This window comes from Sciurus vulgaris, assembly GCF_902686455.1.
Source record: "Sciurus vulgaris genome assembly, chromosome: 6".
NCBI classification, from domain to species: domain Eukaryota; kingdom Metazoa; phylum Chordata; class Mammalia; order Rodentia; family Sciuridae; genus Sciurus; species Sciurus vulgaris.
This window is the reverse complement of record NC_136466.1, coordinates 107,333,541-107,349,500: the sequence shown is the minus strand read 5'-3', so window position 1 is coordinate 107,349,500 and position 15,960 is coordinate 107,333,541. Positions and strand designations below refer to the sequence as shown.

Sequence of the window (15,960 nt, the reverse complement as noted above, 5' to 3'; positions counted from 1 at the left end):
TGGGACTTCCAGGGGTGCTTTATCATATATCCCCAGTTGTTTTTTATTTTTTATTTTGAGACAGGTCTTGCTGAGTTACATGGGCAGACCTTGAACTTGCAATCCTCCTGCTTCAGTTTCTCAAGTCACTGCAGGAACAAAAGAGTGTATCACTGTACCTGGCTAGTCTTATTAATGATGAGTAATTATTGAACATCTACTGTACTCCGGGCACTGTTTGAGGAATTTGGGATATACCATAAACAAAACACAAAACTTCTAGAGTTCACATTCAAGAAGCTTTTACCCTGGAGTTTATAAAAATATTCACCTTTTTTCTCCTAAACATGTATAAGTTTTACTGTTTTACTTTTAGGTCACTAAGGTACATTGGATTTATTTTTGTATATAGTATGAAGTAAGAAATCTAGTTTTATTTTTCTATGTGAGTTTTTAGTTAACCCAGCACTATTTATTTCTCCACTATTTAGTAGTGTTACCTCTGTTGGGTATCAAGTTTCTAGATTTGTATGGGTTTGTTTTTGTGCCTGTTTTGTATGTTGGTGTATTGTATCTGTACCACATTCTTGATCACTGTAGTATTGTAGTAAGCCTTGATATCATAGGTCTCCCTATCTTATTTTTCCTCAGAATTCTTTGATCTGTTCTTAGTCTTCATTTTCCATTTGTATTTTAGAATCAGTCATACTTTGGTTATGCCTGACTTCCTTTCAGGGCTGCTCTTTGCTGAGTTGGGGGAAAATCCTGTTTCATTAATGGTGTTGTCATCTTTAATAGTGCTGACCTTTGAACTTCTGTCGCTCCTGCCTGCCTGTTGTCCTCTCTCCCTCCCTTCTTCTCCCTTTCCGTGTCTTGCCTTCTCATATTTCTGTCCTCCTTTCTTTTCCTATGGTCATTCTAAAAAGTTATTTTAAAATGTGGGCTTTTTTTTTTTTTTAACTTTAAAAAGTAGTATATGGGGCCTGGGGTTGTAGCTCAGTGGTACAGCACTTGCCTAACATGTGTGAGACACTGGGTTGGAATCTCAGCATCCCATATAAATAAAAAATAAAGGTCCATTGACAACTAAAAAATATATTTTAAAAAAGTATATGAGGTGCATGTTGAGAGAGAAAAACACTAGAGAAGTATAATAAAACAAGAAGTGAACATCTCTGATAATTGTTTGCTGGGTTTTCCAGATATTTTCTGATTATGTATAAATCTGTGTTTATTTTTAAAAAGATCATGTGCATACTTCTCTGTAGTTTGCTTTGTTTCATTTAGTATTTAAAAAGTCATTCTTCTATAGCTCTTATTCTTCTCAATGTCTGTACTACATATATAATAATTCAATAGTTTCCCAATTTATTATATATATAATATAATTTATTAATTTATTTCCCAATCTCTATACTTCAGGTATATATCATAATTTGATAATTCCCCATGGGGTCATAGATATCTGTGTACTTTTTGGTCTTGCAGCTGCTTTCAAATGCAGCTCATCTTTGTTGGCAAAGTGGGGGTTCAGCATTTATTTTTTGATTCCCTGTGCTTTCCCCCTTATTCTTCTCATGGGGTCTTAGGGCAGTTCTATCAAGATGTCTCCTATAAACTTTCCAAGACACTGGCATGTAGCTTTCTGAAAAGGAAAGAGTTGACTGCAAACCTCAGTATCATTTCTTAAAAAGATTAGATCTATATTAACCCAGGCAGACCCCAAACTCCTGGGCTAAAGTGATCTTGCCTCAGCCTCCTGAGTAGCTAGGACCACAGGTATTCACCACCTTACCCTGCACTCAGTATTATTCTTTAGTTTGAAGCTGTCTGTGTTTTACTATAAAGAAATCCTTGAAAGATTTTTTTATCATGTGGTGTCCTGGAGGAGAGCGTGTGTGGTGCAGTGTTAAATGAAGCAGGAAAATTGTAGAATTGAGAAATGAATGAGTTTGAGAAGATGGAGAACTTAAGCAGGTCTTTGCTATACACTCAAGGCTGAAAGGACAGGGGACAAAAGAGAGGCAGGTCTTGGGATTTTGCTTTTCTATTAGTATTATAACTTTTGAAGGAAGTTTAAGTTGGATCTCTGGCTTATGTGATTTGTCCTTTTCTCAATCTTCCTAGCCTCCACCAGGCAGTGTGAAAATGCCTAATGTACCCAATACACAGCCAGCAATAATGAAACCAACAGAGGAACATCCAGCTTATACACAGATTGCAAAGGTTAGTTTATGATAACTGTGTGAATTTACAGTAGAAATTATAGTATCAATAACATTTGTTTCAGAGCAAAGTAAACTTTTTGTACTGTTAACTCCTATTTTTTTATTATTTTTTTATTTTTACAGACTGTATTTTGATTCATTGTACACACATGGGGTACATCATTTCGTTTCTATGGTTGTGCACGATGTAGATTCATACCATTCATGTAATATTCATGTAATTATACATGTACATAGGGTAACGATGTCTGTCTCATTCCACCATCTTTCATACCCCTACCCCGCCCCCCTCTCATTTATTTTAATTCTTTTGAGACTGGATTAGCCATCTTGTCACTGTAAGTACTCCCTCTTCCTCAGCTTCAAGCATTTGCTTTATTCCATTACTAGGGATTATTAGCATATCATCATGGTGTACAATTTGTATAGTGAAATTTTTCTTGCCTTTGGTCTCAATTTTTAATACATTAAAATTGTTGCTGGGCTGGAGTTGTAGCTCAGTGGTGGGTGCTTGCCTAGCACGTGTGAGGCACTGGGTTCAATCCCCAGCACCACATATAAATAAATAAGGAAAATAAAGGTATTGTGTCCTCTACAACTAAAAATATAAAAAAAATTGTTGCCATTATGGTATCAATGATAGTATAATAGATATTATTGAGATGGAGAGTTATAATGGCTTAGCAGGGGCCAGCTGGAGAGGTGGAAGATAGCAAAAGTCCTAGAAATATGGAGGTGAATAAGTTGCCAGGCATCACCCACAAGCAGATGGAGGTGACAAACTTGTTAAGCATATTGTTCTTTCACCTCAGTCTTATGATATTTAAGATATTATAAAATATTTCTACATTACTAAGAACCTTATATGTCATTTAACCTAGTTTATCAGAGCCAAATCAATTGCCTTTTTTTTTCCTGTTTGTCAGATTTCTTTAGTTGTTCCCCTTTGCCTCTGTTCTCACTTTCATTTAAGCACAAAAGTCACCTTAATTTCATTTTTCAGATTACTTGAAGAGTGACTACTCTTTTTGAGAGGGTTTTTTCCTGTCCTATGGACTCAACATTCCCAAAGAGAATTTTCATAACCCAAAGAACAGAATGGGCCACAGATCCCCATAGTATTTTCTAAAACTGTAATCTTTTATTAAAGATTATGATTGTATTTTTGAAGCACATTTGAATTAGTTTTTTTTTTTCTTTTATAGTTAATCGGGGGGCACTTTATCTCTGAGATACTTTTCCAGCCTTTTTTTTTTTTTTTTGGTTGAATTAGATTTCTATGATGATAGAGAGAAGGAGCTAGCCTGTAAATGTTAGAATATTTTATACTTCTGATAATCTATTCACATATTGATAATTTTTCTTTAGGAACATGCCTTGGCTCAAGCTGAACTTCTTAAGCGCCAAGAAGAATTAGAAAGAAAAGCTGCAGAATTAGATCGTCGAGAACGAGAAATGCAAAACCTCAGTCAACATGGTAGTATGCAGAGAAGTTTGAAATAAAAATGTCTATCTCAGCTCTAGGTCATTTGGTTTGTTGATAGGATCCTGCCCTATTTTCCTATTCTAGCAAGGAGATCAGACACAGCAGATTTGCCTACTTGATACTCTGCAGCTCTCTGACCTGAGCTAATTTGCATAGTCTTTTGATAGATTAGAACAAAGTTGGCCTCATCACAGAGAAAGTGAATGCAAATCTGATACCTTTGGTTCATTCTCAGCCCAGGAGTCTTTGATTCTGCTCTTGGGCTCTCTGGGTCTATTGAACCTTGTAAGTACATTTGAGTGTGCCCCACATTTAATTCTTACCTGATATATTCAAACCAATTTCAAAATATCTGCCCCAATTCTCACAAGTACACATCTTTGTCAAAATATGTTTCTAGCGACCCCAGGAAACCCAGGGTATTTATATGATGCCAAAGAAATAAATTTGCTGTGACATCTCTTCAGGCTGTGACTACCAAAATCATTTGAAGGGAGTGTCTTAGGGAAAGCTAGCAGTCTCTGGACAAGAAGGGATAGGGAGCTGGGAAAGTCATTGTTAGGATGCCTGATGGGAATGGAATAACCAAGACTAGGACAACAGTGATGAACAGAATTATTTCTTCCTTATCTTACAATGTGTAGATCTAGGGCCTCATGAAGACACATTTATCCTGGGCCATCTTCTAACTTGCAACATCAGAGATGGCATCAATAGAAGGAGAAACGAAAGGTTTAATGGGATCAATGTTTCTAAAATATCTTTGACTAAAATCAGTCCTGTTTTCTTAGCACTGACTATAAAATTATTTCTGAGAGAGGTTTTAGTAAGGGTAGTAAGTAACAAAGAGTAAGAGGTAAAGAGATTTGCAGTATGTTAGTTCTTTTTCATCTATTAGTTCATGTTAGATCCTCAGTACAATCCTGTGAAGTAGCACGGTTGTTCTCATTTTACACAGATGAAGAAACTAAGACTTCAAGAGGTTAAGGTGCCTAAACCGGCCTAGCCAGTAAATGGTGAGGCACTTGTGGTTCCCAAGTCTCTGATCTTCACTGTCACTCTCTGCTACTTCTCAGATAGTATGAGTCTGTTATGAGAAATCTGAACTGTATGAAACTCGAATGGTATAATAACTGTAACTCAGGGAACACCTTTGGGAAAATCAGAAATAGGTCATGTTTTTTCCCACTATGAAAATGTTCCTGGTCTATGGATGTCTATATGAATTAATTTTTTGAAAAGTTATGGGATATACTATTTAAAATTGGAGAGTGGTCTTTTGTTGATTATTTTTTACCTTCTACTTTTATGTTTGACTTCCTGCTTTTTAATTTTTTCCCTGCCATTTCTCAAATCTTATTTTTAATCTAATTTCTTTATATAGACACATTTTCGCTCCTCATAGTTCAAATTTGTTTTTATCTAGGTTTTTGAAGGTGGTATAATTTTCCCACTTCTTTCTTTGATTTTTCATGTTTTCTCACTCTTTTGTGGTTTTGCTCACATATGTATTTTGGGTGGTGTTATTTTATCCAGAGTGAGATTTCCAAATTTGATTCTTTGATATTAATTTCTTACAGTTAACAGTAGATAACTTGAGATTCAGAAGCTGGTCTTTCTTCTCTACAAGGGTTAGGAATTTTAGCAGAATTATAATGAAGGATTTAAGATGCTAAGGATGAAACTGAAGTCAAAAAACTGGCTGGCCTTCCCATGCATGATAGCCAGATTTTAGGGCAGAGTCAGTGTGTATATATCTATGTTCTTTTTTGTGTCTGGTTTCTCCTGAGCATAAATGGTACATGCTAAACATGATATGATGTGACACTGAAAAATTATTTTACCATCTATTATTTTCAAAAATGATATTCTGAAGAAAATTTTAGAAATATAAAACTTGGCTTTCAAAGTTGTAGGAATGTAAAGGTAGTTTTACCTTTGAAAATATATGTTAATAGGTTTCTTTATTATGAAACAAATAAGAATGGAACATATTTGATATAAGTAACTTTCTGTTTTCAATTTACAGGCAGAAAAAATAATTGGCCACCTCTTCCTGATAATTTTCCTGTGGGACCTTGTTTCTATCAGGATTTTTCTGTAGACATTCCTGTAGAATTTCAAAAGACAGTAAAACTTATGTACTACTTGTGGATGTGTGAGTATAAAACAAATTTTTTTATTTGTTTAAAGTTAATATTTTTGTTATTAAAATCTATCATATCAGAATTGATACATTGAGAATAGGATAGTAGACTGGTCTTTTTCTATAGATAGATCTTAATAATCATAATTTTCAGAGTAAAATATCATATTTATATACTTAAAAATTGTACTGTATGTGGCAATATGAGCACTGCTGAGGATAACCTATAAACTGAGAACTGGCTTTTGAGGAAAGGTTACCTTCTCTAGCACATGGATGGGATTTTGTAATAATCCTTTTTCCTTCATGGAAAGAATCATAGACATGATTTGCTTTGAAAAAATTATGCATACTATTTTTATGCAGAGGAAGACGATTTAAATTCTTTTAAAAGTAGGCATCATAGCTACTTTTTCAAAGGGACATAAAATACTGTAATATTATAAAACATAATTTAAAAAATAGCTCTGAACAGTTTACTTTTCATTTTCAAGTAGTGTGACTGCTTTTATTCTTGAAAGTACTTAAGCAATCCAGTTCATCTTATTGAATAGAACAGTAGAGCAGACGTTTAGGGCTCCGAAGCTCACGTTGCTCGGAGTGTAATTACAACTCATGGAATACTAAAATAAAGTGTCAAGCTGTGAACAGTTTTGCTGTATGTACACAGACTTCCCACTTACTCTCTGTTTCATTTTTATTGCAAACAGTAGTCTCAACCTCACTTGATATCATTATGTCAGTAGGGAAGCTAGCAGTTGTGACTTCTCACCTGCATAACATTGGGGTGATGGGTACATTCTCAAAGGAGATTTGTATTTTTATTTCATGATTAGTGAGACTTTTTTGCCATCCTAAATAGATTAGATAATCTTCAAATTCTTTTTAGGTGCATTCTTCACATAGGTGAAGTCATTTTGGAATATGATAAGCAGTTCCTTCTGGATAATCCTTTTTTTAATTCTTAGTTTCTTGTTGAGATTTTGTTCTTTCTCTAATATCTTTTGCTGAACCACCAATATTGCTATTATGTTTTTTTAAAATTAAAGGTGTGATTTCATATACATATATACACAGCTAATCAACTCATTTTATTTAATCAATATATATCTCTATATTATAGCTGCATTTATATCTTCTGCCTGTATTTTTTTCTAATGGCCAGAAATTGGCCTAGCATTTTGTAAGCTCTTTGACTTAACAAAAAGATTTTTTTTTTTTTTTTTTTTTTGGTGAAGGTTGATAGAAGTCTGAAGAAAATTATGCAAGGTATTTAATGACTAGAGATTGAGTGGGGAAGATGGTTAATTTTAACTGAATAGTTGACTACCAGTACTGATGGTTTCAATGCTGATAGATGTGTTTTGTCTTCAAAATATAAAATGTACTGAGTCTCTCATATAAATAATGTAATTGAGTATAGTTTCCCTCAATTCTGTTCAGTTGGTAGATCTGTTGTTAACTGGTATTTGAGAGGACTCAAAAATTCCAGCTGGGAGTCTGTTTTGAAGATGCATTACTTGGAACAAAATCATGTTTAATGCCAGCTTAATACTATGCCTAAATTTTATAGAATTTAGGCTGTTTCAGGAAGTTATTTTCAAGAAGTATCTATTATTGATTTGGGGGTTGACTAATGCTTCTACTGTAATAATAATAATTATAATGAGAACTAACATTTGTGGATTTACTTTGTGCCAATTATAGTACTAATCTCTTATATACATTATCTTCTTAAACCCTAACCACATTGTAAGGCAGGCACTATGTTATTTTTTTTGTTTGTTTCCTGGTGCTGGGGATCAAACCCAGGGCCCTGTGCTTGCAAGGCAAGCACTCTACCGACCAAGCTATGCCCCCAGCCCGTTATTTGGTTTTTTAAGTAGGGAAATTAAGCTTAGAGAATTTGAGTCACTTGTCCAGCATTACACAAGTAATGCTGGAGTTGGATAGTCAGACTGGTGCCCAGAGTCTAAATTTCCGTTATATCACTTGCAAGTACTAAAATAAAGAAATAATATACATTTAAAAATAAATATCGTGGTGGCATATATTGTAATCCCAGCGGCGCAGGAGGCTGAGAAAGGACGATTGTGAGTTCAAAGCCAGCCTCAGCAAAAGTGAGTCGCCACGCAACTCAGTGAGACCCTGTCTCTTAATAAAATAAAAAATAGGGCTGGGGATGTGGCTCAGTGATTGAATGCCCCTGAGTTCAATCCTTGGTTATCCCCCAACCCCCCCAAAATGAGTATAATTAAGATAGGTCTTCAAAGGTACCTGACCTAGGCAAGTAATTTACCCTGTACATGAACTAAATCAACTAGGAATATCACTGAGCTGAGTATGGTGGTGGCTCATGCCTATAATCCCAGCTACCCCTGAGGCTGGGGAGGAGAATAGCAAGGTCAAATCCAGATTGGGCAATTTGGTGAGACCCTATCTCAAAATAAATAAAAGGAATGGGGATGTATTTCAACAGAGTGCTTGCCTAGCATGTGTGAAGCCCTGGTTTGGATCCCCAGTAGTATTTCCCACCCCCACCCCCTAAAAAAAGAAATATCACGGGCCTGGGGATATATAGCTGATATATAGCTCAGTTGGTAGAGTGATTGCCTGTCAAGCACAAGGCCCTGGGTTCAATCCCCAGCACCGCCAAAAAAAAAAAAACTCCGTGAAATTAATCTTAACCCTTAAGTGTTTTTCTTTTTTTTAATTAAACAAAGAAAAGAGAAAAACAGGCCAGCTGTATTCAAGACCATGTAGCAAAGAAGGTAATATGCTATGTTAGATGTCTATACTGTAATTCAGAATTTACCAAGAAGAATATTGTGATAGTTGCAAATTTAGGTCCACTAATACTAGATTTGACTGCCTAATAAAGCAAGTTAAATTTTAAGTAAAAGAGAGTTATTCAACTTACAAATCATATAAATAAAACAGCCTAAAGATTTCTTTAATGTTCTACCTACATTTGTGAGTCAATCAGCATAGATTTATTGCTCCCTTAAATTGGATTGAAATTAACAACATAGATCATGCCTTTCACATTACATTGCCTTTCTTATATATTTTCTGATCTCTGTAAAAGTGGACAGATCGTTCAGTAAATAGACATTTTAGTCTTTACTGGGATACAAGTAAATACGTATTGATCATGGTTGTTGGTTACTAGGAAAATGTTTAGAAAAAATTTTCTGTAAATCACACAAAAAATAAATTGATATTTTATCTATACTTGGAAGAATTTTAGTAGTCTTTAAAACATGCATATACATATATTTTCTTTAAATGGATTAGCAGATAAACTTTTAAAAATTATTCTTGTGAAGATTGAAAATTAGAATATTCTTAACATTTGAAACTTTTTTAGGTGGGTAGACATTATTTAATACTACAGAATAATAATTTAATATTTCACAGAATTTTGAATTATATTTTTAAACCCTTATAATTACCTTTATTCTGAGGAAAAGAATTTTTAATAAATTTATTGGTAAGTTAACTTTCATGAGAATTAAAAATCTAATGGGAATAGAGTATTGGTAAGAGTTTCATTTGTGTGATAGCAGAGAATGAAATTTTGAAACTGGAAGAGCTCCTGCTATTTCTTTAATTGAGAAACTAAAGCTCACAAAGGTTAACTGCTTGTCTTAATATCAAATGGGTATAACCTAGGGGTCTTCACTGTTCCTCTGGAGTTCTTTCACTTGAGGGTTTTATGTATCTAGTGATTAGATGAGAGCAAATTTAGAGCATCCTGGGATGTGTGGTTTTATCCTGTTGCATTAATTACTGATTTTTTTCATAAAGATCTTAAAATTTATTTTTAATGAATGTTGTTTTGGTATTAGATTTAGTAAGGTTTTCATTTGTTAATTTTTATTCAAGTCATAATTTGGCATATTTTTATTGATAATTTAAATTTTATAGTATTTTAGTTTTCATGAGAATTTATTTCTATAATTTGACCTGTGAATAAATTTTTAAAGAATCCTTCAATAAATGAATTTTTGGTTATGGGGATTAAACCCAGGAATTTCTTACCCCTGAGCTACATTCCCAGCCCTTTTCAAAAAAATTATTTGTTTTGAGACAGGATCTTACTAAGTTGCTAAGGGCCTTCCTAAATTACTGAAGCTGTCCTTGAAATTTCAATCCTCCTGCCTTAGTCTGCTGAGACTTTGGGATTACAGGCATGCACCACCAAACCAGGCTTACTTTTTTATTTTGAGACAAGTTCTCTATAAGTTTGCTGATGCCAGCCTAGAATTTGTGATCCCTCTGCCCCAGTCTCCTAAGTCACGAGGCAAGCGTCCCCATGCCTGGCTTAAAGAATGCTTTAAAAAATTATTAATTGTAATGGGCAAATGTGGTTCTTGGGATCATAGTGCAGTGAGATGTTATTCAGATTTTTTGTTTTTAATCTGTTAGAGAAAGTCTTTATTAACAGCATTGGAAGAGCTTGCCAAGGTCTGTGTGTATTAACCCAGGGAAAGGCCTGCCTTAGCAGCCAAAATGCATCATGTTGTGTGTGCAGATTGGGGTCCTGGGGTGGGGTAGTATTAATAACTTTAATCCTCTACTATAAAAGGTTTTTTTTAGGACTAAAAAAATGGACAACTCTCTGAAGATGAATTAATAATCCTTATACATCAATTATGATGTCCCTGGAAATTTCTACTCTGTTTTTATTTTTAGAACCCTTTTTAGTCTGTAGCTCCATTATCTAAAAATATAGTTGCGAGTACAGGATCTCTCTCCTCCTGAGTCCTGGCTTTTTCCTCAGCAGGCATCACTTTTCATTCTTGGGCCTTGGATGCAGAGGCACACCACGTGATTGCTTCAGAGGAAACCCTTATGTGGTGCTTTTTTGGTTAGAAGTGTAATTTCCTATCCTAATAGGATAGGCCAACAGAATTTTTTCAACAGTGCATATATTAGGACTCACTTCCCTGTGTGTACTCTGTTTTTAAATCAAGCGTGTATGAAACAGTGTTTTGAAAAATAGTAAATGGAAACATGGGATAGAATACATTTGCTCTTAGAAAGTTTTTTTTTTTTCATTTACAATTTTTTGTTGAATGAATTAATAAATTGAATGTAAACATTTCTTTTCTATTTTGTTTTCTGATTCCACAGTCCACGCTGTAACACTGTTTCTAAATATCTTCGGATGCTTGGCTTGGTTTTTTGTTGATTCTGCAAGAGGGGTTGATTTTGGATTGAGTATCCTGTGGTTCTTGCTTTTTACTCCTTGTTCATTTGTCTGTTGGTACAGACCACTTTACGGAGCTTTCAGGTAAAATGTTGTGCACTTTGAAATATGCTCTTTAAAACCTGTAAAGTAAATAATTTGTAGTATACCTTAAAGGGAGAATCTTATACCATTAAGGTTTTTAATTATTTTATAACCTTCTGAAAGTTCTAACATGGTATGCTTTTATATTCATTGAATCATAAAGTTAATAAAATTTCATTATTTTCTCCCCCTTGCAAAAAAAGACCAAATATGAAAATTGATGAAGGAAAAATAAACTGTTTCAGATCTTAATATATGTAAAATATTCTATTCCATATTATTTAGTTGACTTGAAGAAAATTTGTTTTTCACCCTCCTTCCCCCATGTTTCTGCAATCACAAAATTACAATTGGTGATTACAGTCTTAATTTTTAAATGAACATAGATAAGGTAATATACGTTATGTGGTGTTTTCACCCAGCAACTTGGAATTATTTTCTGTGTAAATTTGTTTTGGTTTTTCCAAAGGCAGTGACATTTTATAAACTTTAGGCTATAGGATGAAGTATAATATTTTGTATAGCGTATTTTAGCAATGGTTAGGATTAAAATTTCCTAAGTACATGTTCTGTGGGATATTAATAGGTTGGGGGGAAAGGAGTTTATTAGTTTAATAGGTTTGAGAGTAGCTGGTTAATAAATTGAACAAGTTCCTTTATTTCAGAATTTCTTGGACTACTTAAGTGCTTGGTGTGCTTTGTGACTTGACCATGAAACCATTATTTTTCTGTGGAGTAGAATTTTTGGCTTTAAGAAGTAAGCACTGGACTTGGGAGACTGCAGCAGGAAAATTGGGAGTTCAAGGCCAGTCTGAGCAACTTGGCGAGAACCTGTGTCAAAATAAAATAAATAAAAGGGCTGGAATGAAACTCAGTGGTAGAATGCTTGCCTGGCATGCACAAACCCTGGGTTTAGTCCTGAGTACTGGGAGAAAAAAATAAAATGGAACTAGGAGCAGTGGCTCACCCCTGTAGTTCCAGTTACTCAGGAGGCTAAAGTGGGCAGATTCCTTGAGCCCAGGAGTTCAAGGCCAGCCTGGGCAACATAGCCAAGACCCTATATTAAAGACAGAAAGAGGAGAGAGGGAGAAAGAGAGAAACCTAACCTAGATGTGACCTAGGTGTCTAAAGTGATGCAGGAGAGTCGGGGGCAGATAGAAAAGAAAGAAAGAAAGAAGGAGAACATTAAGAAATTTGGAGAAATAAAGGTACCAAACAACAGGAAAGTAAATTGTTGGTTAGAAATAAAGGGAAGGGAAAAGAAGAATCTTTGAACATATCCTTTGAATATATTGGAATATGGGAGACTGGTTGACAAGAAATGGGGAGAAATTCCTCCCTAGCTGAGGGTTGAAGAAGAATGATGAGAACCTATTTACTCCTTGTACCATCTGGGAAGAATGTTATTGCTACCTTTTTCCTTGTTACGTAAGTCTGCATTATAAGGCCTTTTTTTTCCCAACATCTAAGGTTGCTTACCTCCATGTTACCAGTATATTATCTATAATGATGCTGGTGGGTGGAAGGAGGAATATCTTTATGAGAATTTTCTTTAATGATCTGAGATTAGAGACTTTGGATGATAAACCTTCTATAATTATGTAGCCAAAATAAACTCTAAAAGACAACTGTCTACCTTTATTACTTGAAGTCATGTGTTACCTTTTTTCCTTTGTCAGTTAAAATTAAAATGTTTTATGGAATATTTTTAATTATGGTATTAGCAATCCCTAGGCTATATTGTTAGGGGCAGCTCAGCCTTTTAGAGTATATCATGAATATATTATCTGGGTTTCACTGCGCAGAGTAGAACTGAAAAAAATTTTTGGAGGAAGTTGAATTAAAGTACTTTATATCATTAGTGTACCTTATCAGTGTATAAATTCAGCCTTTCCTTTTACTGATATACTCAAGAACTTTGTCCTCCATAAGGTAATCCCATTGCATAAATCTGAATGAGAATTACATACAGAAGTTTCGAGTGTATTCTTTTAAAAGCTAAGTTTACTAATTATGAATTAAGCATGCCATTGTATTTTGTCACTTGTGTATTTTAAAAAATTATAGTTTTGTGGGCTGGGGTTGTAGCTCAGTGGTAGAAGCATTTGCCTTGCAAGCATGAGGTGCTGGGTTTGATCCTCAGCACCACATAAATAAATAAAATAAAGGTAGTGTGTCCATCTACAACTAAAAATTTAAAAAAATTTTCAAAAAAATTAGTTTTGTTTTTCATAAATCACTAATCATTATGCAAATACTTCAACATATTTGGTGGTTATTAATGAGAGGGTATTATTGTTGAAAAAGTATAACTTCTGGAAGCAGACTGAGAAAGATATAGGATCCTGGCTTCCCCACTTCAAAATCTGTGTTCTATGTTGTTATGGTCAAATGTGTAAAACCTTTTAGAACCTCAATTTATTAGTGTAAATGGGATAATATCTGCAGAGTTGCTAAGAGGATTAGGGATAATATAGGCAAAAGATTTTGATCAACAAAAGGTAGCTGGAATTTTCTACTTTTTATCATTTCTTTTTGACAAATGGATTGCAGTAGCTGTGCATTATATTTTGCTTCTTTTAATCCATTGTGCTCTTGTGCTCCAGTCTAAGCAAAGAGGAAGTATACTTTATAATGAGGTGTTCATTGTATCGCTAAATAAAAATGAACTTTAATAATTCTAGTGTGATAATCTAGTCTTTCAATTGAAGATTTTTTTACTATATTTAATGTAATTACATATATACTCATGGATTTAAATCTATTTGTCATATTTACTCTTTACTATAAAACTTATCTTTTATATTCAGTTTCTTTTAGATTAATAAAATTTTATTCTATTTTTATATATTCTTCATCTGTTTCTCTTATTTATTTTGTTACAGGTCTGTTAGCATTGAATTCTATCAGTTTTTGTTTGATGGAAACTTTGTCATTTCATGCTCATTTTTTAAGTTTAATGATATAAACTCTTTGTTGCAGTGAGTTCCTTATAGCACTCTAAGGATGCTATTCATTGTTTTCCACCTTTCATTGTTTCAGTTGAGAAGTCAGTTGTAAGTCTTAGACTTGCTCTTTAAAGGAAATGTCTTTCACTTTAGGATATTATAAAGATTTTATGCTTGTGGTTTTCAGTGATTTTCTTTGTATTCCTACTTCTTGGAGTTTGTGGAGATTCTTTAATTTGTGAATTAATGTTTTTTAAACTGTTTGGAAAATGATTGACATTATTTCTTTTAATATTGCTTTTGTATCTCTTGTAGGCAAAAAATTTCTTTGTATATACACTTCAGTATCTGGATCTCTCTGTGGGTCTGTCTGTACTGCCTATCTGTACTGTCTTTGTTTTCAATCATATGTTGCTGCCTCTTAGCATACTTACCAAATCTTCATTAGATCTGGAAACTGTGAGTAAAAACTCGTAGAGGCTTCTGATGATGTTCATTTGTTTCAGAGAGGATTCACCTGCTGCCTTGCTTATCTTCTAGCAGACAAAAGCTAAGTTGCAACTTAAGATTTGAGTTGCCATTTTAATCTCTAGCTCTATACTATTTTATATTCTTACTGGAAATGTCTGAAGGTTTCAATTTCTCTACACTCTCACTAACACATTTTGTCTTTTGTCTTTTTTAATTACATTCTAGTGGGGGTATGGTAGTATCCCAAATTAGAACCTTTGTGGTTCTAATTTGCATATGTCTAGTTACTTATGATGTTGAGTACCTTTGTACATGCTTATTAGCCATATGTGTATCATCTCTGGTGAAATATCTGTTTCTTGTTCATTTTTTAGTCAGGTTATTGATTTTTTACTTTTAATTTTTGTATTATATATTTTGTAACAAGAGTTATATATTTTTATATATTTTGGATACAAGCCCTTTATATGATTTACATATATTTTCTCTCAGTCTTTGGCTTCTTAGTGATGCCCTATAAAGCACTAAAATGTTTAATTTTTAATATAGTATGACTTATCTTTTTTAAACAAAATGTCTTGTTCTATTAGTGTCACAACTAAGAATAGCTTCCTTGGCTTGGGGTCTTGCTTTGTTGTTCAGGCTGGCCTCAGACTGCTGGGCTCAGGCAATCCTCCTGCCTCAGCTTTGGGGGTAGCTGAGATTACAGGTGTGTACCACTATGCCCTGCTATGATTTACTTCTGGATGTTTATTAGTTTATCTCTTATATTAGGTCTGTTATACATTTTGAATTTTTGTTTATTGCTTATATGGGTTAATTTGTGTTTACATTGTGTAAGGGTCTAAATTCATCTCTCTGTTATGGATATTCATATATCCTAACACTGTGTGTTAAAGAGATAATCTTAATAAGTTACTTTTGTACTTTTATTGAAAAAACACTTGCCCCCATATATGTATGGGTCTGTTTATGGCTTTTCCTCATTGATTCATGTGTATACCTTTGTTGAATATCTATTAATCATAATATAAGGATGTATTTTGGATACCATTTTCATCAGTTAAACAATATGCTTATATTTATACCAATAGCCCTTTCTTGATTAATGTTGCTTCATGGTAAGCCTGTCTTCCATCTTCTCTTTGTTTCTATAATTGTTTTGACCCTTCAAGTTCCTTTGCATGTTGTTTTAAATTTTAAAATAAGCCTGTTATTTCTTTAAAAAATATCCTGCTGTGATTTGATAGTGATTAAGTTAATTTGTAGGTCAGTTTGACAAGATAGATATTTAACAATGACTTTATAATCCATGAATATGGCTATCTTCATTTAATTTAGATATTTATGATTTTCTTCAGCTTCAATTGAAATTTACATATCATTTGTTAAGCTTATTCCTC

At 33.8% G+C, this 15,960-nt stretch overlaps 1 protein-coding gene across 2 annotated transcripts in view; it reads left to right on the top strand.

Annotated features, from left to right (window-relative positions):
- SCAMP1 (secretory carrier membrane protein 1) overlaps positions 1 to 15,960 on the top strand; it is a 136,020-nt gene that overhangs the window by 65,972 nt on the left and 54,088 nt on the right. For both annotated transcript variants that reach the window (XM_079143589.1, XM_079143588.1), the window contains 4 exons: positions 2,107 to 2,205; positions 3,576 to 3,684; positions 5,723 to 5,851; positions 10,979 to 11,138. In XM_079143589.1, the coding sequence (XP_078999715.1) occupies positions 2,107 to 2,205; positions 3,576 to 3,684; positions 5,723 to 5,851; positions 10,979 to 11,138 (497 nt within the window). The remainder of the gene's footprint in view (positions 1 to 2,106; positions 2,206 to 3,575; positions 3,685 to 5,722; positions 5,852 to 10,978; positions 11,139 to 15,960) is intronic.